Genomic DNA, 25,378 nt, shown 5'->3' on the forward strand with positions numbered 1-25,378 from the left:
GTCATGTTTACCTAGAAGGTACACGTACTCTTTGGCCTTTTGTTGTTTGTCTACTTCATTTCTGACACAATCTTAGTCATTATATAGTTTAACTCATTAGAGTTTCTTTGAACATTAGGGTGACTTTATCTGCATTTTGTAATGTGGAAATTAAAGCCTGACAGGATTTGAGTAAGTTACGCAAGGTCGCACAACTCTGAGTCTCAGAGCTAGGATTTACAGTCAGGTCTGATTGATTCTGGATCTGCCTGGTTTTTTCTGTACCGTGTTCCACCTTGAAGAGAAAAACAACAGGCACAAGCTGCGTCTCCTCTGTCGGAACCATTGCCAGAACCTTTTGGGAAGGGCTGCTTCCTGTGTCGGAGGGGTTTTGTTACTAAAACATATTTGCCTTCTCCCCTCTCTGTGTTACTTCATTTTTTTTCAGTATTGATTTTGTTTGTCCCTGTTTTGTGGTCCTTTACCTTCTTTGATGTGTCTTGTTTGCCATCTTTGAAGCAAATGGCCTTAGATTTGTGGGCGGCAGCCCTGCGCTCCCAAGGCTTCCTATTTCATCTCCGTCTGCCTCACTGACTAGTGAGGTATTGATTTCTTGGGCTAGCCTGCTGGGATTGGAGGAAAAAGCAATATCCATTAGATATAAATGAGAAGCTGCAGCTGCTTCTCAGCAGCCTGTCCATTGACCTGACATGCTAGGACACTGTTCGAAGACTAGGTTAGCCTGGCGTGTTCAGGGATATCCTGAAGTGATTAGATTGTCCCAGGTATAAGGTAGAAAAGCCAATGACAGAAAAATCAAGGGTTGTAAATCTATTTCCTTGAACTAAATGAGGTAGAATCATCTTTTGAGAATCACTTGCCTGTCAAAGGTTGCTCCAGGGGAAGGAATTTCTCTATGGATAACTTTTCTAATTCTTGATCCCTTTGAATTTTCTAGGATGGGCACAATCTTTATGAACCATAGGGCAAGTCCTCTGGTTTTCATGTTCCCCAGGGTTCCCAAGGTAAAAGAGGGGGTGTCAGCAATGGGGTGCCTAGCATTACGCATACAGTATGTTTCTGAAACACTGTGTGTAAGTCCCATTTTTTAGCAATACCTCAAAAAGCTCATTATAACCACTTTCCCTGGGTAAGTCCCTTTGAAGAGGAAGAGTTCTTTGGAAAGAGAATTATCACCTCTGGTTCATCTGGTTATAAGTTTAGTTCTTGTGTTTCAGATTTTGTAAAGGACAGATGTGAGCAATAATGTCAAATCATCAAGGTCTAAAGAGGTCTACTATTACCACAGTAAGAGAAGCCCACACTTAACCCCCAGATTGTCATGTCATTATATCTTCCTCTACCATTGAGCAGAAACACAGGAAAATAGATCTGGAGAGGACTTGGGAATGATCTTGTGGTCTAACTACTTATTTTATAGTTTGATTCATTCATTCTTCAAATAGTCACTGAGTACCTCTCCTCTATGTGACAGGCACCATTCTAGGCAGCAGAGTTATACCAGGGGACATGACAAATAAAATCCCTGCCTTCTTGGGGCTTGCATTGTCATGGTGGAGACAGGTAATAAAAAGATGAATACGTGCAACGTATCATTTGTCTGTGGAACTAAATGCTGAGAAGAAAATTCAAGCAAGGAAGGAGTGTAGAGCTAGTGTGGTGCATATGCACAGGATACAGGAAAGAGTTCAAAGAAAGGGTAACCCTTTCAGGCAGGTGACGAGGAAAGGTTTCACTCTACTCAAAGGTGTTGTTTTGTTTGCTTGTTTGTTTTTTGTCAGAGAGGTGACGGGGTCATTCTGAGTGTTCGGAGCATTATAACAACTTTGGGTTTTGCTTCCAGTGAGATGGGTTGTGATATGATTTGATTTAAGCAATCATTTGGGTAGTCATGTTGAGCCTGGATTGTAGTGGGAAAAACTGGAAGCAGGACATTAGCTGGGACTCGACTGCAGCACCTACAAAAGAGAAATTGTGGGAAGTAGTCAAACTCTACACGTAGATTTGAACAGGTAGCAGATAGGATTTCCCGACCATCTGAGGGAAGGTTCTGCAAGAAAGAGAAGATTTGGGCAGGGCTCCATGGTGTTTCGCTTGAGCCGCTAGAAGAGAGTTGCCGTTTTCTGAGGTAGGAATCCTGAGGTGTGGAGGGGTCTGTGAGGAGATAGCTAGACTTAGTTTTGTGTATGTTAACATCTAGAAGACACCTAAGAGCAGATGTCCAGCAAACGGTTGTGCATCCTTCTGGAGTTGAGGAGAAAAGTCCAGGTCGCAGGTCAAAGGACCAAGTACTGATCTCAGGGCACTCCCACATTTGGATGGGAAAAAGAGACCAGGGAGAGCGGAAGTAGTAGACAGCCCAGGTATTTTCCGGAAAAGCTAAGATTGGAACTCGGTGAACTCTTCTCAGTGTAGAACCTAAATAAGATTACATGTAAGTAGCCTGAAATTTCATCTTCTTTTCCTGTGCTATTCTCAGTAATAAAGTGGGAAAATGATGGACAAGAAAAGATTACACAAGCATAGGCTCTCTCTTGAAGGCATCAAACTTGGGTTTACTTGCTGCCTTTCTGCTAGTTGGGGTGTCTAAACAGCAAAGTAGGAAAGTGATGAAATAGTTTTCTCCCTCAATGCTATCAACAGTGCGCTTTCTTTCAAGTCCCTGGGTGGTCTCACGGAGACCGGTCTCCAGGATATGATTGGAGCATGGCTTTCATTTGGTTTTAGAGAGGTGGGAGATACTCAAATCGACCTCTGAGAGCAGTGATGCAAACTTAAGTTTCATTTACAAACTTTGTAAATTAAGTTCATCATGTAGACTGCAAGTCAGCTTTTATTTGCCAACAATGTTCAAAATGATGATATTTAACATTTGAAGAATACTTGCATTTTGGAAGTTTCTAATATTGAGTTTCTTAATGACTTTCACAAATCCTCTGATTCTTCACTCTTTTGTGAAATTCTTTGTTAAGAACTCCTGCTCCTTGTTCATGTGAAGTGGCTCTGAGAACCTTGTCATTCTGATTCCCTACCTGGGTGCTCTGTAATTGGCCCATCTGCCTTTTTTTAGTGTAGTGGCCAGGGCTGTTGATAATATACCAGACAGACTAGACAGAGCATGATATAATGAGGCTTTAACCTACCTTACTTTGATCACATTTTTAATTTTTTGTAGTATTATGCTGCTTTAATTTATTTTAACAGCCATAGCAAATTGTTGACACATGCTGCACTCATGGTCATTGAAAAGCCTCCTTAGTTTTGCAATTGGTAAGCTGTCAAATAAGATCTTAGACTACTGATTTAAGCTGCTGATCATTTAGGCCCAAGTGTTGGATTTTGTACTACTATCTAGTAAATTCTCTTCTGAGGTTTTAATCTGTGATTCCAGTTTCATTTTAATCTATTACTTTTGCTAAAAGTAAAATGTCAAATTCAGTTAAGGCTATATCCATACACGTTTGGAAAAGACCCTAAAAACAATGACAGATGGCTGTTGACTGGGGGTTGCTCTCAGGTTCTAGAGGCTGACGTCAGTTTCTAGCCACATGGCCTTTCACGAGATGGCAATTTACCTCTTCAAGGTCAGAGGGAGAATCTCTCCCCAGTCATCTATAATGGAGTCTTTTTTTTTTTTTTTAAAGATTTTATTTATATATTTGACAGGCAGAGATCACAAGTAGGTAGAAAGGTAGGCAGAGAGAGTGCGGGGGAAGAAGGCTCCCTGCTGAGCAGAGAGCCTGCTACGGGGCTTGATCCCAGGACCCTGAGATCATGACCTGAGCCAAAGGCAGAGGCTTAACCCACTGAGCCACCCAGGCACCCCATATAATGGAGTCTTATGTAAGGTAATCTAATTAGAGGAGTGAGTATCCTCTTAGATTCGTAGGTCCTATCTCTACTCAGTGGTCATGGACCCTGGGAGGTGGAAATGTTGGGAACAGCTTAGACTTAATGCCTGTTATACTGGTTTCTAGACAGGAGCAAATAGTCTGGATAGGGTAAGGGCAAAGACCTATAAACAATGGAGTTTTCCCACCCCACCTCCTCTTTTTTAAAGTTTAGGAAACAATAGTTTTACCAGAAGTTTACTAAATAGATTTCTGCTTATATTTCATTAATCATAACTACCCTTAGCACAGAGAAGCCAGGGAAATCCAGTTTTTGCTACCTATGACTAATCAGGATTCTGTTAGAAAGGAAGAGGAGATACTGTATAATGTGTAGATAATCAGGGCATGAGTGGAAATGCCAATGTGGATAAAGTAAATCTTACCTAGTTTAGAAAAATGGGACTTGATAATGAAAAACAAAATCACACAGAAGCTCCCACTCAGGATTGATCACTGTTAGCATCATATTTCCTAATTACGTCATATCATATACAACTTTAAAATTCATCATGAACATTTTCCATGGCGAACTCTCTGTAGATGTCATTTTTAGTAACTGAATCATATTGTACCATAAGGATGCACCATAGCATCCCCTCTATTTGACCCTCCTCTTCTTATTCTGTATTTTGACAGTTTTCAGTTGTCACTATTATAAATAATGTTATTATGAATATCTTTATATATCAATTATTTTATGTATTTAAGATTTTTTAAGTGGGGTATTATTCTTAAAAGATTATTAGATCAAAGGGAATAGATGTTTGTACAGTTCTGATTACATACATTCATATAGATTTTGAAAAATGATGAGCTAATTTATACTTGCCAAGTGTTTATATCTCTCTGAGAACACTCTAAAATCCACACTTCATCACGTCACTTCTGTGTCTTACTTGTGGGACTAACAAAAATTTGCTCATAATGCCTTTTACGACTTCATCCAAACTTCTGATAAAAATGCGTTTAGCTCCCAACAGGGTTTTGAGCTCTGTGGCACTATCTACTCAGTTTACTTTGGAACCAGTCCACAGCCCCCTGTTCACAGGACGTGATGAGAGGCATTTACTAAACAAAACATTTGAAAGGCAGGCTCCTGATTGCTCAATCTGAAATCATTATTATTAGAAGAGAGGGAAGTGAGTTTGTTATGTTAGCCTGGCCTTCTCTGTGTCATCTGTTAACCTCACGTCGCATTATTTCAGCATTAGGTTTTCCCTTTGCGATCAATTCTTTGGCTCTGATTAAACCTCCGTACTGTCTTCTTCTACTTTTATCTATTTCTCCAGGCATGTCCTTAGACTTGGTTTGTGCATCCTGACCCTATCTGGATGAACTCAGGCCCCCCTCGAATCTGTTCTGAGTTTACTTCCCTTCCCCTACCTATTATACATGTTACTTTAAAACCTAATCTTAACTGAGATGTTCCTGTAGTCAAACTGGTTTCTTTTTGATCTCCTTCCTCTTTTTTCTTCACTGGGTTACTCATGACTGTAGAGTTAGAATTTCTGTATCTGAGCTTTTCATCCTTAATTTTCTCTAGACTCAATCTTATGGATTGCTTTACATCTCTGAGTAAAACCTACACAAGTTTCCATTCATACTCCATAATTTTATTTTCCAGTTCATGAAATATTTATAGATGTGCTGTTTCCTTCCTGTTTTCTGGGCTTTGAAAGTAGAATAAAGATATTAGGACCTACACTATTCATGATTCAAGATTAATCACTCCTCTGAATGTGGATGCTAACATGGTATGTACACTTTATAAATAACTTATAAAGTAACCAGAATTATAAAATAGATGGAAAAAATTATCTGTAATTAAACCACCAACTGATTTCACTGTTAACATTTTAATGTCCCTATTAATCAGAAATAGGGGTCTATTAAAAAGTACTCTATTCTCTCCATTTTAGGCTATATTTACTCTTAAGTTGTCAACACACAGAATTGGCTTATATCTTATAGCTGTAGACCTAAAGCTACATGTACACAACACCAGCAAAAGAAGGAAGACAGAAAAAGTAAAAGGAACCCAGGGTCCATAAGAAAAGCTAAGTTGTCTTCTGAATCATATTTTGTAATGGAGGAAAGCATGTAGTACATCTTAAATGGTTCTCAGGAACACAGTTAAGGTTTTGAAAGTTTGCATTTGAAACAGAAATCTGCTTTACCTGGCAAAGTTATCGTCCTTTTAAATTGACTTAATTCCATGGAAATCTATAAAAATAACCAGAAAATCAGAACTAAGTTTAAGTCTTAAGTTCCAAGAGCCTCTTCTATTCCTTTTCAAAAAAAATTATTAAGCAACTACTTCCTACCTTTCTGAAGAGGTACTTCTTTTCAGATCATGTATGTTTCAACTCTACTGACTTCTTTGTGCATGGTCAATGTAAGAGCTTTAGTCGTCCACTTATTCTGCATATGTGAAAGTTATCAGATGCCACTAGAGCTGTATCTGTTTAATAATGTGCAACTTTATGGAAAAAATATTTTTCTGTTTCTTTTTAAAATCATGCCTTACTTATGTCTGTCTACAGTACGAACACACATTATTGTAGGAGATTATAAATGTCCAAAAAGCTGTAAAGTAAATACAACAGAGAGTTTCCTGATTTTGCCTTGATTCCTCTGTGACAAGTTTTGGGCTTCTGCTTCCAAACGTCCCCTTTCAGGTCCCCCCACGGGTTATCCAAATGGAAGTTACCATTTCCTGCATACTGTCTGTCTTTAAGCCATCGTAATTGGCTAATCATGTCCACATGACCTGAGTGGGGCTGGTCCTGGGCCATTCTCTCCTGGACTTAGAATTGTTTTAGTCTCAAAATCTTGAGTCTGAACAGGTGGCCAGGCTCATTCGGGGTCTTCCCCAGCATTCCTACAGCTGAGTTTGGGGTTAAGAGGCCTTTTCCTTTTGGGGGGCAAAGCTATGAGGATGTAAGCCCAGAAGCTGCTGGAAGCTCTCTCCCACCTTTTACGTAAAAAGCTGCTGGGCAGATAGAGAAGAATGAAGCCGAGCTGATGGTGTTTGAAAGCCCAATTATGTTTCCAAAAGTTCTTGAAGTTGTCTGGATCCTTCAGCAGTTCCGTCACTCCTGGGAGCTACCCTTAGATGGGTTTCTGATTTTTTGCAACCAAAAATTTATGGCTAATCATGTTGATAGAGTGCACTTGCTGTAGTAAGTGATTGCTTAAGTAAGTGTCTTGTTCTTAAACTCTCAATTTGAGCAATAGTTCCCATTTAAAGAAACATTATTCTTAGAACTTCCACCAGTTTAACTGCATTAGTCAAGGGCTGAAGATAGTCTCGAGTCACCTTCAATCCTGTTTGAAAGGAAGGCAGAATATAAATTCTCTCCTTTCACAGCTGATCAGACTGATGCCAAAGAGAAGGCGTGACCTGTTCAGAGTGACCGAGCTAGTTTGTCGTGACGTCAGGGCTAGGACCCAACTCCCTTAATTATCTGTCTAAAGCTGTCCTGAGTTTAAAGGAAGTTCAGTGTAATAGACAGCAACAGAAAAGAGATCACAATATTTTCTTGTGATTTTAATTGGTATTGGTCCATTTCTCTTGCCCTTTCACAGCTCAGTTCTTTCGCGAATTACTTGATGAGCACGTATGTGCCAACAGGCCCTATATAAGCTGCTGGTTACACTCCGAGTGCATAAAAGGGCCACTTTCTGCTCTCAAGAAGTTTAATATCTAGTAAGCTGCTGGAAGTCATTGCAGCCATGCATGATTAAAGCGACCACGGAGGTTGCAATGGAAGCACCAAAGAGCCCTACCCAACATCCGCTGGGGAAAGCTCCCAGAGAGGATAATGTCAGGAACTTATCATCACCAACCAGGCCCATTGTCTCTAACTTTATCATTAGCCTTATCTCTCTCAACTCTCTTAGTCACATTTAAAAAAAAAATACACAAACTTCATCTGGGGCTAGGCTCAGAAAAACAAGAAAAGGTAAAAATACCTTGTGCCACCTAGGTAAAGGTAGAAAACCACAAGTAGAACAGAGAGTCAGTTATTAGATGTCTCTATCCACTCCACCCCTCGGCCATCCACAACTGCTTCTAGATATGCTGCCACTACTCCCCATCAGTAATGCCAGATTGGGCGTAGGGCAACACCAGCTTTGTAAGACAGAGCATGAGATGAGAGTTCTCTGATCAGATGCGTTGATGCAATAACGCACACTTGTTCTCTCCTTGGAGATGGAAGAGGAAAGGGGAGCTGCTTGCTTCTTTCCAACCCTCTCATCCCCATGTGAATCCGCCTCTCCTAGATCCACATTATTGTTGTGGACCTTTACCCTCTGTTCTCCTGTCTGCTGTGTTGCTTTTGTTCCCCTCACATCTTCCCACTCAAGATGCCAAAACTCTTCTCCATTTAATGCAAGAAGTTGAATCCCACGCCACGTTCTGTGAGCTACTAGGACTCTGAGGCATCCAGGGTTCACAAAACATCTTTGAATCATTTTTAACTTAACTTTTCTTAAACTTACTTAACCATAAGATGCCTTTTTTCCCCCCTGTACCATGTTATGAAACTTCAGAACCCACTTTGACATACCTTACTCTAATAAAGAAGTATGTTATGTCTGTCCTTCCAAACATTCTCATATATAACTTAATCTTTAAGCAATGTTGTGCTATTCCTCAAGTGTTTTGTTTTTTTTTTGAAGGGCTTTTATACACTGACACAATTGCTGAGTTCTTTCACATAGCTCACCAGGTTTTATTAACATCCTCAACAATCTTGTGAAAATGACATTATTTTTACCACAATTATAGGTGAAGAAATGGAGGAAGCAGTCATGCACAATTGCATGCATGGTGACTTTTGCTGACTTCCCTGAGGTTATGTAGCTAGCAACTAGGTTAGTTCTGAGTCCTCTTACTGCATCTTTACTCTTAAATAAGTAAATACACAAAAAGTAAAAATCCAAGATACCGAGAAGATTCTGAAACTGGGAAGTGTATCCAAATTTCACTTGAATGTTCAAAGCAGAGTAAAATGAAGTACTTGTGAATCGGTTAGATTTCAGTAGCTAACTGCTTCCAAATGAGATACGTTCACTGTGTAGACAGAGGGCCTACAGATAGAGAAGGAGTAAGAACAAGCCAAGCAAAGCATATTGAGGGAATGGACTTTGGCACAGTTCAGTTGAAGCCCATCTAATGTAAGGGGCGTCGGTAGGCATGAGCCAGGAGAATTAAGTTGGAGCCCTGTTGGTTGGCCCTCAGTTTAGTGCTTTGGACTGATTCTGAGTAGGCAATGTGAGCCAGCAAAGTTTTTTGAACTGGAATTAGGGTGAGGTATGACTGTCATACACTTGAGTTAGAGTAGTCAGGAGACAGTCTGGAAGGAACATGGAAGACAATTGCCATGGGAAGAAAAATGGAGGCATGAGATCATAGAAGAGACTCTGTAGGTCCTGGCTATGTAGGTCACAGTGACCGTGAGATGGAGCACTTCACTATCATTGTTTCTAAGCAGAGGCAGGAGAGGCCTGGACTAATAAAATAATCACATAATGACTGGCGCCATAGTGTGTTAACGAGAAGATGGTAGAGACTCTGATGAATAGTACCTTGTCCATGAAAAGGGATCGATGATTATTTGTGGAATAATAAATTATTTCATTTGATTATATGATGCTTCAGTATTGCATGATAGGAACTGTGATGTATTTCCTCCTTCTTTGCTACTATAAGTTTATAGAATGAAGAAAAGAGTAGGGTTATTCCACATCGGAAAAAAGAAAATTATTTAGCACATGTTGAGTGCTACTGCAGGGAGGTTGCCCAGTCTAAGAATGACTTGTTAGCTGAGTGTGGAATTTAGGAGTCAGACATCAGAGATGTGGTAGGGAAGTGTAGACTTGGGTCCTAGGTTTGAGGCCAGAATTCTGATAGTTTGCTAGTAGCATGACATTGAAACATAAAAAAAGGTGCTAAAAGATGGATTTGTTTAGTATTATCAACAGATCACCTTTTACACATAGTTTTTGTCGCTATATATTTTCACCCAAGCTAATGCTATTCTAACAATGGTGGTGGAAAGAGCTTCATTTATGCTATCTGGAAAAGCAAAGGTTTCAAACTCTCTGCTAGATAGTTGAGGGCTAGACAAAAGGGCAGTATATTAAAAAAAAGGTAAAGGACAGATCTGAAAAGTAATTGTGAAGTTTGAATTGACCATTCATTCAGTTTCACAAACGTTGTTAAGAAAAAATGATACTAAAATATTAATATATAACATATAGTCATAAATATGTATGATACTACCCCGTTTCTACTTTTGCCCCATATATAATTATATCTAACCTTCTTAATTCTGTTGGGTGGGTGCTATTATCTTTATATTATAGGTGACACCCAAGAAAAGTGACTCTTTTGCCCAGGTTCATCATCTAGTTACTAACTCGTGGAAATCATCTGGAATAGGTTTTGAACCATTGGGATATAAAGACTTATTTTTCAAGCAGCAGAATCAGCATCCAATGTAGGTCTGTTCAACTGCAAAGCCTTTAGAAGTTCAGCTTGATTTTTATAAAATGGTTCAGTCAGTCTTCCTTCCATTTCACCCAAAAAGAATGGTGTCAAATCATCCCTGGAAAACAAGATAAGAACAGGCAGTTTGACTTGAGAAATAAATTCTGTGGTGAACACATTTTCCTCTTCACTCCCTGCAGAAATCACCTAAAATTGTTTTCAGGTTGAAACCGGTCTTGTTACTCTTTGCAGGGCCCTTGTTAATTTGTTTATTCATTCGTGTGTTAGAATGAATGCATTTGCCCATTATCTTTACCAATATCTTCCAAAGGTGTCTACCCAAAGATGTTTACCTGGTATTGTCCATGTGCCTACTGTCTGCGGGCTCTGGGCTCGCCACTGGGCTGCAACCAGGAAGCCCACAGAAGCCTCAGCGCAGTGGAGGTTACAGACTGACGAGCCATTACATACTGACCCGTGGCAGGTGCTGGAGTAGAGGGGTGCTTGTCCCCAGCCTGGGGGAGTCAGAGGCAACTTCTTGTGAAAGGTGATCACAGAAGAATGACCTGAAGGGAGAAGATGAAAGAAGCAGACTTTGTAGGGGGGCTTGTGTGTATCTGAGGAGGTATACGTAATGTCTAAGTGCTTCCTCCGTGTGAAGCATTTAACTCTTAAATTCTAACAAGAACCCTATGATGTGTAGTTATCTTTAGCCTCAGTTTACAGATTAAGCAGGGGAGGCTCAGGATTTGGATCTGCCCTTGGTCGCACAGACAGGGGCAATATCAGGTTTAAAGCTTGACTCCAAATCTTGCTTTTTCCATTATATCCTGCTGCTTTCTGGGATGATGATGTTCCAGTCTCAAGCCTCAGACTTGGTACATGGACGTGCCAGAATGAAACCATCTAATTATCACAAAAACGAATTATTAAATAGATAATTTCTGCTCACAGCTAGCACTCGATAAATGAGACTTGAACTTGAATTGAGTAAGTCCAGCAAATCCTTTGGACACCCAGCTTATCCTTTATGTGTCCCAGGCTTCTAGTCTGTGGAATAGATTAATAATAAATCCACCTCCCAGCGTGTACTCAGGGTGAAATTAGGTCATTCGTGAAGCTTGCATAGCAACGTACCTGAGTAAGTGTTCCATCGTCAGTGTGCTACATACATAACTATTAGCATAATATTAATATTTTGTGTCTGGTGGGCCATTTATCCTCTCAACTGATGTACAGGCAAGTATTGTAACTGAAGGCTGCTGTGTCTTTATTAATGGGGTTTATGAAGTCTGGCTAAATGATAGTTTTTAGGCTTATGTTTATTCTTTGTTTTCTTTTCAAGACTGATTATTGGGTACTCTATCACTGTTTCAGTATGGGACTCACAGTGAGGGAAATTAAAAAACAAAACAAAACACTGTATTAAAGCCAAATGTTGATTGAGGCAAAATCTAGGAAGGTTTTAATTCTTATAGCCATTTAGTAGTAAGTCATACATTGCATATTGCATTTTCCCATGTGTCCCAGGAATGGTAAACTCTATGAAAGATCTTGGGAACTGTTTCTGCCTGGTCCTAGGGTTGGCAGTCCACTATGGGAGAAGAGACCGGGATGGGGAAACTCAGATTCCTCCAGAAGCCAGGAAGTTAAGGAAATGAGTAGGGTAGGTGGCAAACTGGAGAGTGTGCCCGTGTGTCACTGAAAGACATTTACAGTTAAAAATAAATAATAAATACCTGTGGGCCAGATGTACCACGTGGCAATGGCTTGTTCACAGTTTCTGAAATGCAGGAAGAAAGCAGTGGCTCTTAAGCACAGAGATGTGTGTCATTTCCTCCCCAGACCTTTATGGAGAGGAGTGTGGTGCCCTGGGTTAGGAGCAAGGGCTCTGGGCTCCAGTCAGGCTTTGCCGTTTAATAGCATTGACCTTTCCGAGGTCAGAGGAGAAGGGTCCAAGCGTTGGCTAGGGAACCAGGTGCCGAAAGTTTGACTTGCTGGCTGTGTGACTCTGGGAAAAATTTTAAACCCTCCATATGTCGGTTTCCTCACCTGAGTTTTTCATGAGGGTTAGCTTAGTTCATAGGGTGAATGACATGATGGTCACTAAGTTTCCACAGGTGTCAGCTAACCTTGGTAATTTTGTTTAAGGACCTCTTATGCACCAGACACTGTGCTGGGAGCCTAGAACACAAATGTAATAAGATAAAATCCATTTTTAAGGACACGGAGGATAGGCTCTGGTAAGTGCCAGGTGGGTAGAAAGTGCCAAGGAGCCCTGATGATACGTTTCATGGTGCTGAGAGAAGGCTGCTCGGAAGAGATAGGGCTTCTGGAAACAGGCTTAAGTATGGAAACAGCAAGAGCTAAGAGGCAGTCTGTGTGATGCCAGGCAAGTCACTTTCCTTCTCTGTTGCCTGGATTTCTGGTTGTGTCAAAGAGAGCAGGTTGAATTAGCAATATCTGATTTCCCTGGTAAGTGGCAAGCCTGGAGGTCTTTCCCGGCTGAGGCAGCGTTCCCGAGCTGCTAGAAGGATGATGGAGAGATTAGGGAAGAGAGCTGTAAGGTAAGAGGCCCTGGGGCTACAGAGGAGAGGGGAGAAACGGGGTAAGAAATGAAATTGGACATCGAGTGCCTGGACAGGGCTGAGGCAAGCCTGGGGTGGGGTGGGGTGGGGGGAGCTTGTCAGAGGGACACAGCCTTTGGAACTGCTTTTATCTGTGAACTTGGCTCTTCTTCACCAGTATCTACCTGCGGACCTGTGACTCTGTCCTGTCGTTGAAGTGAATGTTAACATGGCTCAATCTGTCCTTCCCAGCACCTGTTAGGTAGACTAAAAGTAACTTTCAGACAACAGGACATCACGAGGACCTGGTTTATCCGAAGCGCCCTCTCCAGTGTAAAACCTTGGGCTTTGGTTCAGGCAGACCTTTGCTTGGGCACTAACCAACTGTTGGTCATAGCTGCTAAGAAGTCAGCAGGGAGAAGGAAAAGACAAGACAGAAGCTTGGAGGGTTGGAGCTGGAAGCGGGGTTCTGCCCCTTCCTGACCCGGACACCTTGAGTGTGTCATTTAGCTTCTGTGCTCCTCACTCTCATCCGTATAAGGAGGGCAATGCCTCCTGCCTCGGCTTTTTTGTGAAAATTAAATGAAATGCCAACTTCTGAGAGCAACATCTGAAAGAGAGGGCTCAGGTTAGAGGAGCCCCAGTAGAAGCTCATGATTGGGAAGAAGCAGTTACCGGAAGGATGCGGGGAGCGATGTTAGGTGTGGGGGAGGAAAGAAGCGTAAAGCAGACAAAGGTGCAGGTGTCTGCTGTGCCCGCCCCATACTAGATGTGAACTAAAGCAAATGAAAGCACACAAACTGTTTAGCACTTATGTGCTCAATAAACAAGCCCTGACTCTTAGAGAAAGGATTTGAAAACCCCCGTTCTGCGTGAGACTTCTTCCAGAGGTGGTGTTATCCTGGGGGCCATCTGCTCTAATTAAAACTTCACAGAGCTGAGGAATTTAGTGCCCTAACCTCAGAGCCTCTGGTACACTTGGTGTTTTGTTTGAGGTTGATGCATTTGGAAAGATTAGAGGAGGATGAATTCTTTGCCAGTTCCTAACTAGGCAGATGTGAAGGGTTTCCACTAGAATATTTTTGCTCTCAGGCACCAGAGGTCAGAGATTAAATAATTTGCCACCAGACAGATGTTCTGAAGAGCTAATTAAAAAACTGACAAGTACCCAAGACCTCAGATAGTTAGATTAATATGCCATCCTCTACGGGAAGATTACAATCAGTGCAGCTTAAAATCACTGTATTAAATGGTACTTCCAGAAAGTTCACTACTGAAATAAAAAGCAGTGTCATTAAAGACATTTTTAATTGTACAAGTGTGTCTCAAATGTGGATGCACATTTTAAAGAAATGGAGAATCTTCTTACAAATATCCATGCGGGGCCCCATCCCAGACCAATTATCTCAATGCCCAGGAGGAGGGCCCCGGCAATAGATTTTTTTTTTAACCCTTCAAATGATTTGAATATGTAGCCAGGATTGCGAACTACTGATTTAGAAATAAAATTATTTTAATATCTGTGTTATTCCTGGAAGACATTGCAGTGTAATGTATGGGAACAGGATAGGAAGTGGAGGTCGGCCAATCTTGGCTGGAAAGACAGATTGACTGAGATCACATAGTGTTCTGGGTAAGTTACCTAACCTTTTGAAGGTTAGAGTTTCTTTACCTTTAAGATATGGCTTAATAGCAGCTGCCTTTGGCTCAGGTCATGATCCGAGGGTCCTTGGATCGAGCCCCACATCGAGGTCCCTACTTGGCAGGGAGTCTGCTTCTCCCTTTCCCTCTGCTGGCCTCTCTGCCTACTTGTGCTTTCTATCTCTCTATCAAATAAATAAATAAAATCTTTAAAAAAATAAAGTATGGCTATTAGTTTTTTTAATAGATTTTTTATGAGGATTGGATGTGAGCATTATTTCATAACTAATATTTCATAACACCCACTATATGCCCAGCATGGAGTAGACACTCAACACCAATAATAATAGTTACTACCATTTGTTTTCACTAAAATGCTTTGTTAGGAATTTTAAGCCTTTTTCTGAGGCATGCTTACTGAGACGAATGAAAAGGTTCTGAACAGAGACACAAAGACGGGGACACATACACCTAACACAGTCCGCGCAATAGAACATCTTGTCACACTGCAGTCTGTAAATAAGTCAGTCAGATTCAGTCTAAGTGTACATATCCTGAAAGTCATGGAATATATAAATTTCCTCCTGGAGACTTTACTAGCGTCTAGAAAAAATGCAAATAAAAACCCCCAGGTCGTATTTTGCAATTAAGCCCGCAGTGGTGTGTCTTCACAGCACCTAGAAAACGTGGACTTGGCTGTGTCTGCTTGGATGCCAAGTAGCTCAGGCAATTACATTGCAATATAATCGTCCAAAGGGTCTGAGCCTGTAGTTGTGCCAGGCAGGTTTGATTATCCAGGCTAGCCACGGACAGAAGGAGAGAGGAAGTTTGCTCTGTCTTGCCATTCTTCCAAGCCCTTGGCTGTGACCTCAGTGGTGTGTAGAAAGACAGTAGGACCAGCAGTACAAATCAGCTTTGCTCGAGGCCCTGACCGAGGGCTCTTACTTTTTTTTTTTCTTATGCTGGAAACATGTTCTTCAGACATACTGTTCTTATTTATTTGGGGAACTATTTTGGAGGAGCTGAGATGAGGGTCTGGCTCCAAGCATGTGCTCTCAACATTTTATACCTTGCTTTTTGTGAGCGTATGGTAAATATTGTGGTAGGTATTCTTGTTGACTCTTCTCCCTAGACTCACTCATGGCCCCATGACTAACTAGTGTGTGTCTTGAGGTCAGCCAATCACCCTGTCTCCTCAGGTGCAAAATGAAGAAATCGAATACACACACTCTTATGTTCTTCTGATGATTCAATGAGAATATTGTGATAACATTTATTGAATCTGTATGCTGTGCCCTTGTCTGAGTATTTGTCTAAGTAGTTCACGTGTTCTAAATAATGAATGTGTGTTAACTTACAATCACCTGTAAAGTAGATTTCTTAATTCCTTGTTGACAGATGAGGACACTAAGGCACGGAGAGTGGTTAAAGTAATTCTTCCAAGGTCAAGTTTGGCTTCCTGCCTGTGCTCAAAACACTACATACCAGGCCTTTTCGTAGAATGCACGTGGTAAATGACAGTGTTTGCTCCTCTTTCAGGCTTCCTCTTTCAATTAATTTCTTTCTTTCTTTCTGTCAGATTTTATTTGACACACACACACACACACACACACACAGAGCACAAGCAGGGGGAGTGGCAGACAGGGACAGAGGGAGAAGCAGACTCCCTGCTGAGCAAGGAGCCTGATGTGGGCCTCAATCCCAGGACCCTGAGATCATGACCTCAGCCAAAAGCAGACACTTAACCAACTGAGCCATCAGGCGCCCCCATTTTTTTTTTAAATTTTTAAATTTATTTTTATTTTTTTTAGCTGTAAAATTATTAATTATCTTTGCAGGCAAATAGGTGTTTCAAAGCTAACCTAAGATGGGTTCACCAGCACACACTGTCACTGCAAAATAACACAGCCCAGGAGGCTTACACAACATAAATTAATTTTCTCACCGTTCTGGAGGCTGGAAGTCCGAAATCTGGGAGCCGTCGCAGCCAGGGTTCGGAGGGAGTTCCCTGCCCCATTTTTTTAAAAAGATTTTATTTATTTCTTTAACAGAGAGAGAGAGTCCTCTTTCAATTTCTAATCTAAACTAGGTATGCCATGGCAAAAACACCATGGTTCGTCCCATAGGTATTTTCTAAATACTTACTGATAGATTAATTGATCAAATGGAGTGCTAAGGGCCTCTCCAGTTCTGTGTAGTCACGGATGCATATTATATTGTGTCTGTTGACCCTTCACCTGAAGAAAACCCTCAGTGATTCTACCTGACCCCTTTAGCATTCAAGACTCCACAGCGGTCCAGCGCAGGATGGCTTTTTCCGCCTCACCGCGTACCTCCGCCGTTTACACGAACCTTGCTAGTGTTTAAGCTCAGTTAAGGATGGGACTTCTTTTATCACCTTTTTCTTGGTATGTCTACTACTTAGTGGGAATCTGATTAATATCAATTGGACGGGCAAATGAATGTCACTCGCCATCTTGAGCTGCCGCGTTGTTTATGTTGTTCGTATATATGCACCTGAAAGCAGGCACTGACGGTCAGTGGCTCTGATGGTTTCCTTTGTCAACAGCCCCATCCCCCATGACCTCATGTCCTAGCCCTGACACCAGTTAGCCTCTACTAGGTGTGTTAAACTTCACAAACAACTTTAGCAGCATCGTCTTCTCTTTTACTAAAACATTCCTGCGAGGCTGCCACTAATTGGGCTTAGGTTTTTGTTGTCTTTCCTCTAATGCTGATGAATTTTCATACATTTGTCCACAGTCGCATTTCACTCACCTCATTAGTACAGTTTGCCAAGGTGCACACTGAGGAAAGAGCACCCTACTTAAATGGCATGCTAATATGAGTGGAGGTTTAAAGAATACTACTGACTAGTTTAACTTAACATTGTATGTGTAGGGGGGCCTTTTTAATGCTTAAAACGTGTTTTTCCTACCACATGCACGTGTTTTTCTTCTAATATATGAAAGAGCAAGGAACTAAGATTTATTTAGCACCTACTGGGCCTAACACCATGGTAAGAACTTTTATTTGTTATTGCACTTGATCTTCAAAACAATCTTGGAGAGGAGTATGGCATGGTAAGAGCCATGCTTCGATGTTAGGAAGATGTAGGTGTGAGTTCTGGCCCCAACCCAGGCACTTCGTGATCTTGGGAAGTTCCTTAACGGTGCTGGCAGGCCAGGTCCAGGGACCCAGAGAAGGTCCTTCAGGACTAGCCCAGAGTGTCTTTGGCTGTGCATAGGATAGGAATCAAATGTGAGCCAGCAGGAGATGAGAGCAGTGTTTATTGAAGATACAGAGAGAACAGATATAGATGGAGTATCCAGGAGACTCAGAAAGGAAAGGAGCATGAGTCTTGTGTTTGTTCAGGGTCTGGGGGTTTTTACTGAGGTCAGTGATCTGGTGTACATGCCCTCCGAAGCGTCCAGAACTTGGTTAGAACAGAGATGAGGGCCCAGGTGTCATTCCTTGGAGCTAGGGTTCCTTCGTGTCAAGATGTCTGGAATACATATGTGATAGCTTTGACTGGTCATCCTCACCTGGTCCTTCCTTAGGTGGGATCTGTTCTAGAGAAATCATTAACTCCTTGTCCCTTACAAGGACATACACTTTATGCATCCTGAGGCATGTGTAAAGTGGGGTGGGGTGCATGTCTTATCAAGAATAGAAGCAGGAAAAGGAGCAGGGGAAGCAGATTTTTATGGAATCCTTTGGTTTCCCTGTCTCATTAATCTACCTAAACTTAAGTTTTCTTATCTGTAAACAGATATATTGACATCCTATGTTTGGTATTTGAGGTGAAATTTTGTTGTCTCCTTCCCTAACGCAAGCAATAGCCAAATTGGAACCCAAGTGTTGGTTTACTAATGGTTGGGCAAGCACCTTAAAACCACTCAAATGTAGAGCTTCTTCGGTGAGATGAGCTGGCCCATGAGGCCAAGGCCTGGAAGGCTGAGTGAGGCTGCCCATTTGCACTTCCTAGAATTGGAGGCAGTAGAGAACCTGGGCCAGGCTTCTAGTTGGTCACATAAGCGACTGGGCTCAAGAGCAGCTGTTGAGCTGGGTCTCTCCCAAAGAGCCAGGCCCTATCTAGATCAGATTACTGCCTGAGAGCTGATAGTTCAAGTGTGAACCCCCCAGGCATGACACCAGGACCAGGAAGAGTGGCAGGAGGCTTGCCAAGCGTGGGCAATGACTTGAAGGCCCAGTAACCCACCCAGTAGGAAATAGGGCAGAAGGAGGCTGATCTCTGTGGACTGGCTTCAATGGAATGAGGTACATATTTGAGCCAAAGGTAGCAAGGCCATCCCCAGGCCCAGCCTAACAATAACAAAAGAATCAGTAAGAAAAAACAAACTCTTACCTTACAGGGCTTTAAATGGGATTAAGTAAGATTATGTGTATAAAGTACCCAGCATGTATACATTATACAAGCACCAATGACCTGTCCCCTGTGAGGAGAGGCAGTTTTTCATTAAGTACATATTGTCATCAAGAGTGTTGTGTAGATGAGGAATGGAGGGCTCAGAGACATGAATTCTGGTCTGGTATAAAAGCCACCACCAACCAGGACATGACAAACAAGCCAAAAAAGCAACTAGAATTTTACCTTGTTTTAGATTTAGAAAAAGCATTTTCTCTAAGGCTCCATAAATGAGAGAAAATAATCAGTCTTATTTCCTGGAACTCCAGAAATTACCTTAAGCTTTTATAGCAGGTGAACTCAGGACTGGACTTAAAGGATGGGGAACATGATAATGAATGTTTACATCTAGTGCCATTAGCCATACATACCAATCGAAAACCATCACTACCTCTTATATTTTCCATGTAGTATGGCTTCATGCATTGACCTCAACATACATGCAGAATTCAGAGATAAGTAGTTATACTTCAGATTGGACAAGGTCTTGTAGTGAAACAATTTTATAAAGTCCTTATCTCTTTATATTAACTATGAGGAAACACTCAGAGATGTTCTTTACTGACTTTGACTTTACTGGAGATCAGCAATTTGACTTTACTGGAGATGAAGGTGTTTTTGTTTAGTATGCCAGTAGTGAATATTCTGTATTTCACAGTTTTCTGATTAGCGGGGGGAAAAAATTAATCTAGAGTAACTGAATAAACAATGTACTTTATTTTTTAAAGGATTATTTATTTATTTATTTGAAAGAGAGCACAAGCAGGAGGGGCAGAGGGAGAGAGAATCTCAAGCAGACTCTGTGCTGAGCACAGAGCCCGACGTGGGGCTTGATCTCACCATCCTGAGATCATGACCTGAGCTGAAACCAAGAATTGGATTCTTAACTGATAATGCCATCCTGGCCCCTCAATAAACAATGTATTTTAGATTTAAATGTTTGCTCCATATTTTCCCCAAATCGAAGCTTATTTTATTCTTGAATAGCATATTCAAATTTCTGATTTCATATTTTCCTTTGAAGAGTTACATCCATCTGGATTGTCTAGGGAATATAATAGTGATGGCCCTAAATCTCAGTGGCCTGAAACAACAGGGTCGTAACTTTTACTCGTGCTACATACATCCTCATGGAATACTTGGCTTCTCTTGATCCTCATTCATAGACCCAGGCCAAGAGAATTTCCATCTCTGTGCTTCTGTGATTGCAGAAGCAGGGAGAAAAGAGCATGGCAAATTAAGCATTGCCTTTTATTACTTCTATATGAAAGTGAGACACGTCATTTTTCCTCCCAGTTCATTGTCCGCTGAAAGTCACATGTCCATGACTCACTCCAAAGATGTGACGAGCAGTGCGCTCCTACCATTTGATCTAAAGGCAGCCAGCCAGAAAATACTTGTGAAATCACTGCTGACCCCTAGAAGAGGTTTCTTATTATTCTTATTTCCTATCAAGGTCACAAAAGTAGTATGTGGCAGAGGGCAGTTATGAACCTAAGTCAGCCTGGAGACTTATGTGCCTCACGTAAAATTATGCTACAGTGTAAGAGTATGTAAAATTAGAAAATCTACCTCTAACTTAAATTCAACCTACTAAAAGGAGGTGAACCCACTAAGTATGATTTTTCCTGAAGGACAAAATAAGTTTGTTTCTTTTTGTGAAGGACTGAAAAGTCAGGCCTTGGAAGGAATGAGAGTGAGGGGACTAGATAGAGGATACATGGATAGGGTATAAAAGAGGTATTTAAAGGAATTGCCAAAAAAATATTGTCCTTTGTCACTTATAGATCCCTGCTCTGCCATTATTTTAGCATATTGATAAGAAAAGCTGTTTGTTTTTTTCCCATCTGTAGGAGAATATCAACATTGATGAAGCCTCCAGATGCCTGGTGAAACATATACTTGCAAATGAGTGTGACCTAATGGAGTCCATCGAGCCTGACATCGTGAAGCCCCATCTCACGTCGCCCAAGATTGTCAGCTGCTCCAGCTGTGCTAAATCCTAGTAGGCTTCTTTGCTGGCATCTGATGGAAATAATTTCAGTATCTCATGTCTCAATTCTTACCAATTTGAGTAAATGTCAGGATGGGGATACACACGTGGCAAGCCAAAGACCTATGCTGGTACCTTTCCTAAAAGAGAGAAAAATAGCCAATGTTCTTTTTTATGTTTCTGCCAGCATCAGCACAGTGTTTACAGGCTTGTTAAATATTTAGTCTGTTACAAAATTCTGTCTTGTAGCCAACCGCAATTCTGTAGGGCCAGCATTGGCCCTGTTACTTGTTTCTTGAAATCAGCCAAGGCCTCAGGTCCGAAAGAGAAGGGGGAGAGGAGCAGACTAGCTATCAAGTTAAGCACTGGCATTCACTTTGCCTCTGGTGCCTTTGTCCAGATTTCAATGCATTCTCTGCTGGGCTGACAGGCCTATTAAGTAGAAACAGTTTTTTTCTCCAGAGATGACCTCCATTTTCAACAGACCGAAGAGTCATCTCTGATGTAGCCTTTCAGAGTCATGGACATAGGTTTCCTGTGCTTTTGTGGCTTTTATTGTCACTCGCCCTGCCCTAAATGTCGGTTTAACTGAAAACTGTATGAACAGACCTGTCTCCATATGTGCCTTTCTGCTAGCTTTCTCTGACTCAAGCTGTGGGACTCTTCTGTTCATGTAATATATATTATATATATTTTCACAAGTGGAAAAGAAAACATTAAAAGATGCTGTTTCCCTATTTCTGAAAAGGCTGTAAGTGTCTTAGTGTTGTGATTTTTTTTTTGACTATGTGTCCATGGTTCTCAAGACCCATTTCTAAAATTTTGCTTCAGAAAGGGGATGAGAAACATACACTTGAAGGAACTTCTGGGCACTGTTAGACTGAGTTGAGTCTATCTATGGTTCATATCAGCTTCTAGGCCAAGCATTGTATCTATATATTCTTGGTTAAGCAGAGGAATATATTCTCATATTCTCTGATCAAAAAAGATACCACACCCATCGACATGCAAAGAAACAACTTAAATATGCATGGTACCATTTTGGTTTACACAAGGGCTATGGTGCTGATACACTGTGGGTAGCTACTACTTTTTTTTTTTTAAGATTTTATTTATTTATTTGACAGAGAGATCACAAGTAGGCAGAGAGGCAGGCAGAGAGAGGGGAGGAAGCAGGCTCCCTACTGAGCAGAGAGCCCGACACGGGACTCGATCCCAGGACCCTGAGATCATGACCCGAGCTGAAGGCAGAGGCTTTAACCCACTGAGCCACCCAGGCGCCCTAGCTACCACTTTTTAATGGCATTGAATGGCACCATTGAGGGCCACGTGGGTGTCTCAGTGGGATTAGTGTCTGACTCTTGATTTCAGTTCATATCAGGATCTCAGAGTCACGAGATGGAGCCCCACATTGGGCTCCACACTGAGCATGGGGTCTGGTTGGGATTCTCTCTTTCCCTCTGCTTCTCCTCATTCATGCTCTCTCTCTCTTTCCAAAAAAAAGGCAGCACTGACATAATACACTCACAGGAGCTTTATCTTTTGTAACAGATGTTCTTGAGTGTTCCGTCCAGATATTATCTTGGCATGCACTGTTTCTATAAGCACCAACCACTCAGATTCTTACTATAAGTATTTGTGACTCATTTGCTGAGGGCATTCTCTGGCCTCTGAAGCACTTGACACATGAGGCAGGTAGGTGAGAAATTCCAGGAGTGAATGTCTCCAGGAGCAGCTCTCAACCAGTGATAGTAGGAATTGGGGGTTGAGTAGCCTAGGTTCCTTGTCCCTCAAGAACAACATTCTGAGTCATGCTTTATGAAGGCTCACAAAAGTCCCCGGTGGGGTTACACCCCTGGTTCTCACAGGGGAAACCTTCCATGTGACTCATCTTATATGGGCTTCCTTTTCTTTTTTCTTCACTTCCTCTACTGGTCCTAACTGGGTTCACTTCCCAAATAAGCTACTTTCATTCAAGTCCTTGTATCAGGATCTTATGGGAGCCCAAACCTATCCTAAGTTAGCTGAGACAAAGATGGCCTAAGAAGCAGATTTTCAGCACCAGCTTCTTGAACTGAATCATTCAGTACCTGAGTGGCCACAAGGACCCCATTGCTAGTAAATAATGAGGTGGAGCTAATCCCTAGTAAACAGTAACACTATAACTAGTAAGACTCATCAGGTGGATTGGGATAGAATATGGAAGGAAAGAAAGTCTATTGCTCTTGTGTTTGAAAGACATGAGATTGTAGAGTCAGTTAACTTCCAGAAACTCTGTAGGAGGAAACCTTAAAGTCTTGAGTCAGCCAACAGTCATCTCAGGATTTGGTGTAAAAGCTTTAAGACCTCCAAACAATAATCAAAATGATCTTCATTTCCTTCAGCTACAGGATAGAGAGGATATACTGAAAATCAGGCCCAAGATTTGATTCTAGGAGAAGCAGACTTTTTTTTTTTAAAGATTTTATTTATTTATTTGACAGAGAGAGATCACAAGTAGATGGAGAGGCAGGCAGAGAGAGAGAGAGAGAGAGAGAGAGGGAAGCAGGCTCCCTGCTGAGCAGAGAGCCCGATGCGGGACTCGATCCCAGGACCCTGAGATCATGACCTGAGCAGAAGGCAGCGGCTTAACCCACTGAGCCACCCAGGCGCCCCAAGGAGAAGCAGACTTTTAAAGGAGACCGACTTCACAGAGCTTGCAAGTCTCCTCCACTAAAATCAGAATTCTTGTAGGACAGGAGATAGACACTGAAATGTAAAAGGAGATATTTGGGTAGATGCTCTTAGGAGTCTTCACCCGGAAGAGTCTTCGAAACTGTGGCCCAGAAAAAAAGGCCCTTACCCTTCCCTAGGGGAGAACAGCTACTTGACACATCAACGCTCCAACCTGAGGAGGATGTTTTATAAGGTGATGATATTCCTTCTCAAGTTCTGCTCCCATCTGCCCTCATTGCTTCTAGACAAATAACTAAGATCAAGTCTCAGTACAAGCTGAGTACAAAAGTGGCAAAGTTCTGTGTTGCAGGATGAGATGGATTATTAATCAAATGAACCACAGAGCCTGGCTAATAAGTAAGTACTGGTAGGAATCTGAAAAATGTTCCCGATTTGGTCTTGAGATGCAATCAGGGAGGACAGAATGTAGCACCAGATGATGGATAATCTATTTCTAGGAGAGCACTCTTTAATGAGTTAATTTTTAACACTCTGGCAAGTGAACTTGGAGCTGATCCCAATGTACTACTAGAAATAGCTCTTTGAAGCTTGGAAACAATGTCGGCCTAAAATGAATGATGTGGAGATGCCAGAACTACCTTGGCAAAGTATTAGAGGAGAATTCCAAGGTCTCCGAGAGGTGGGCATATGATAATGTATTTATTTTGTGATGTCAGAGAAACTATCAGTTCATTATGTTCCTCAGGAAAGCCCAAAGACACCCCCTTCATGAAGACAGTAAGAAGTGTCCCCACCAGAGGGATGCCAGCATTGATGAGAAGGTCAGCGGTGGCTCTTCTCTGTGGCAGGTTTGAGACTGTAAGTATGTTGCTGTGTTTCACTGGGAATGACACCGACATGGCTAAGACTCACCATGTGGTGCTCCTCTGACCCGGCGTTGGTATATTCAGGGCTAGGTCCTGGAGAGCATCCAAGGTCAAAGTGGGAGTGAAGCTTCTTAGAGTCAGAGGTCTTGATAATTCCACCAGGGGACACGGTCAAGGTTAGGCTGAATCTACAGCTTCAGCGGCTGCCTGATTACTTTTGGCTCCTCGTGCCCACAGGCCTGTTGTCAGAGAAGGCGGTTACTACACAGGCAGGGGTAATTCGTCCTGATTACCAAGAGGATAGGATTGCTGCCAAATAACAGAACGGGGAGGGGTGTGTCTGGAAATCAGGGGACTCCTGGGGGTGCCTCTTGATGCTTCCCTGCTTAGTGAGAACTGACAGGGCAAGTGACCTGATAACATCTTGAGGAGGACATGTAACCAGGGCCTCCCACTCTCAGGAATAAAACTATCAGTTCTTGCCCGACGCAGGGACCCTAGCCTAGGAGCAGGTAGGTCAGGGGAATGGAAGTGGTAAAGGAGGGAAAGGCTGGGTACCGAATACTGTCTCAGGATTAACTACAGCAGTGGAGATTATAGCTTGTCCTACCAAGCCTTTATTATAAGTTCTCTATTTCTGTCTCTCTCTTGGAACTATGACAGATAATTTCCCTATTAAAAAAAAAATCAGTGAAAGGACAGACTGAACTTAACATGCAGCGTAAGTGAATCTGAGATATGCAAAGCATAGCGAGGAAATGCCCACGTCTCCTCAGCACGCGGCTTCCAATGGTAATCCCTTGCAGCTCTGCCT

The 25,378-nt window shown here is 41.9% G+C and overlaps 1 protein-coding gene across 1 annotated transcript in view; it reads left to right on the forward strand.

Moving 5' to 3' along the window:
• RAB38 (RAB38, member RAS oncogene family) overlaps positions 1 to 21,774 on the forward strand; it is a 59,524-nt gene extending 37,750 nt beyond the window's left edge. Inside the window, exon 3 of the mRNA XM_047693464.1 lies at positions 20,883 to 21,774. Coding sequence (XP_047549420.1) covers positions 20,883 to 21,035 — 153 coding nt within the window. The 3' untranslated portion in view covers positions 21,036 to 21,774. The remainder of the gene's footprint in view (positions 1 to 20,882) is intronic.
• Positions 21,775 to 25,378: the final 3,604 nt, after the last annotated feature.

This window comes from Lutra lutra, chromosome 10 (genome assembly GCF_902655055.1).
Source record: "Lutra lutra chromosome 10, mLutLut1.2, whole genome shotgun sequence".
Classification (NCBI taxonomy): Eukaryota; Metazoa; Chordata; class Mammalia; order Carnivora; family Mustelidae; genus Lutra; species Lutra lutra.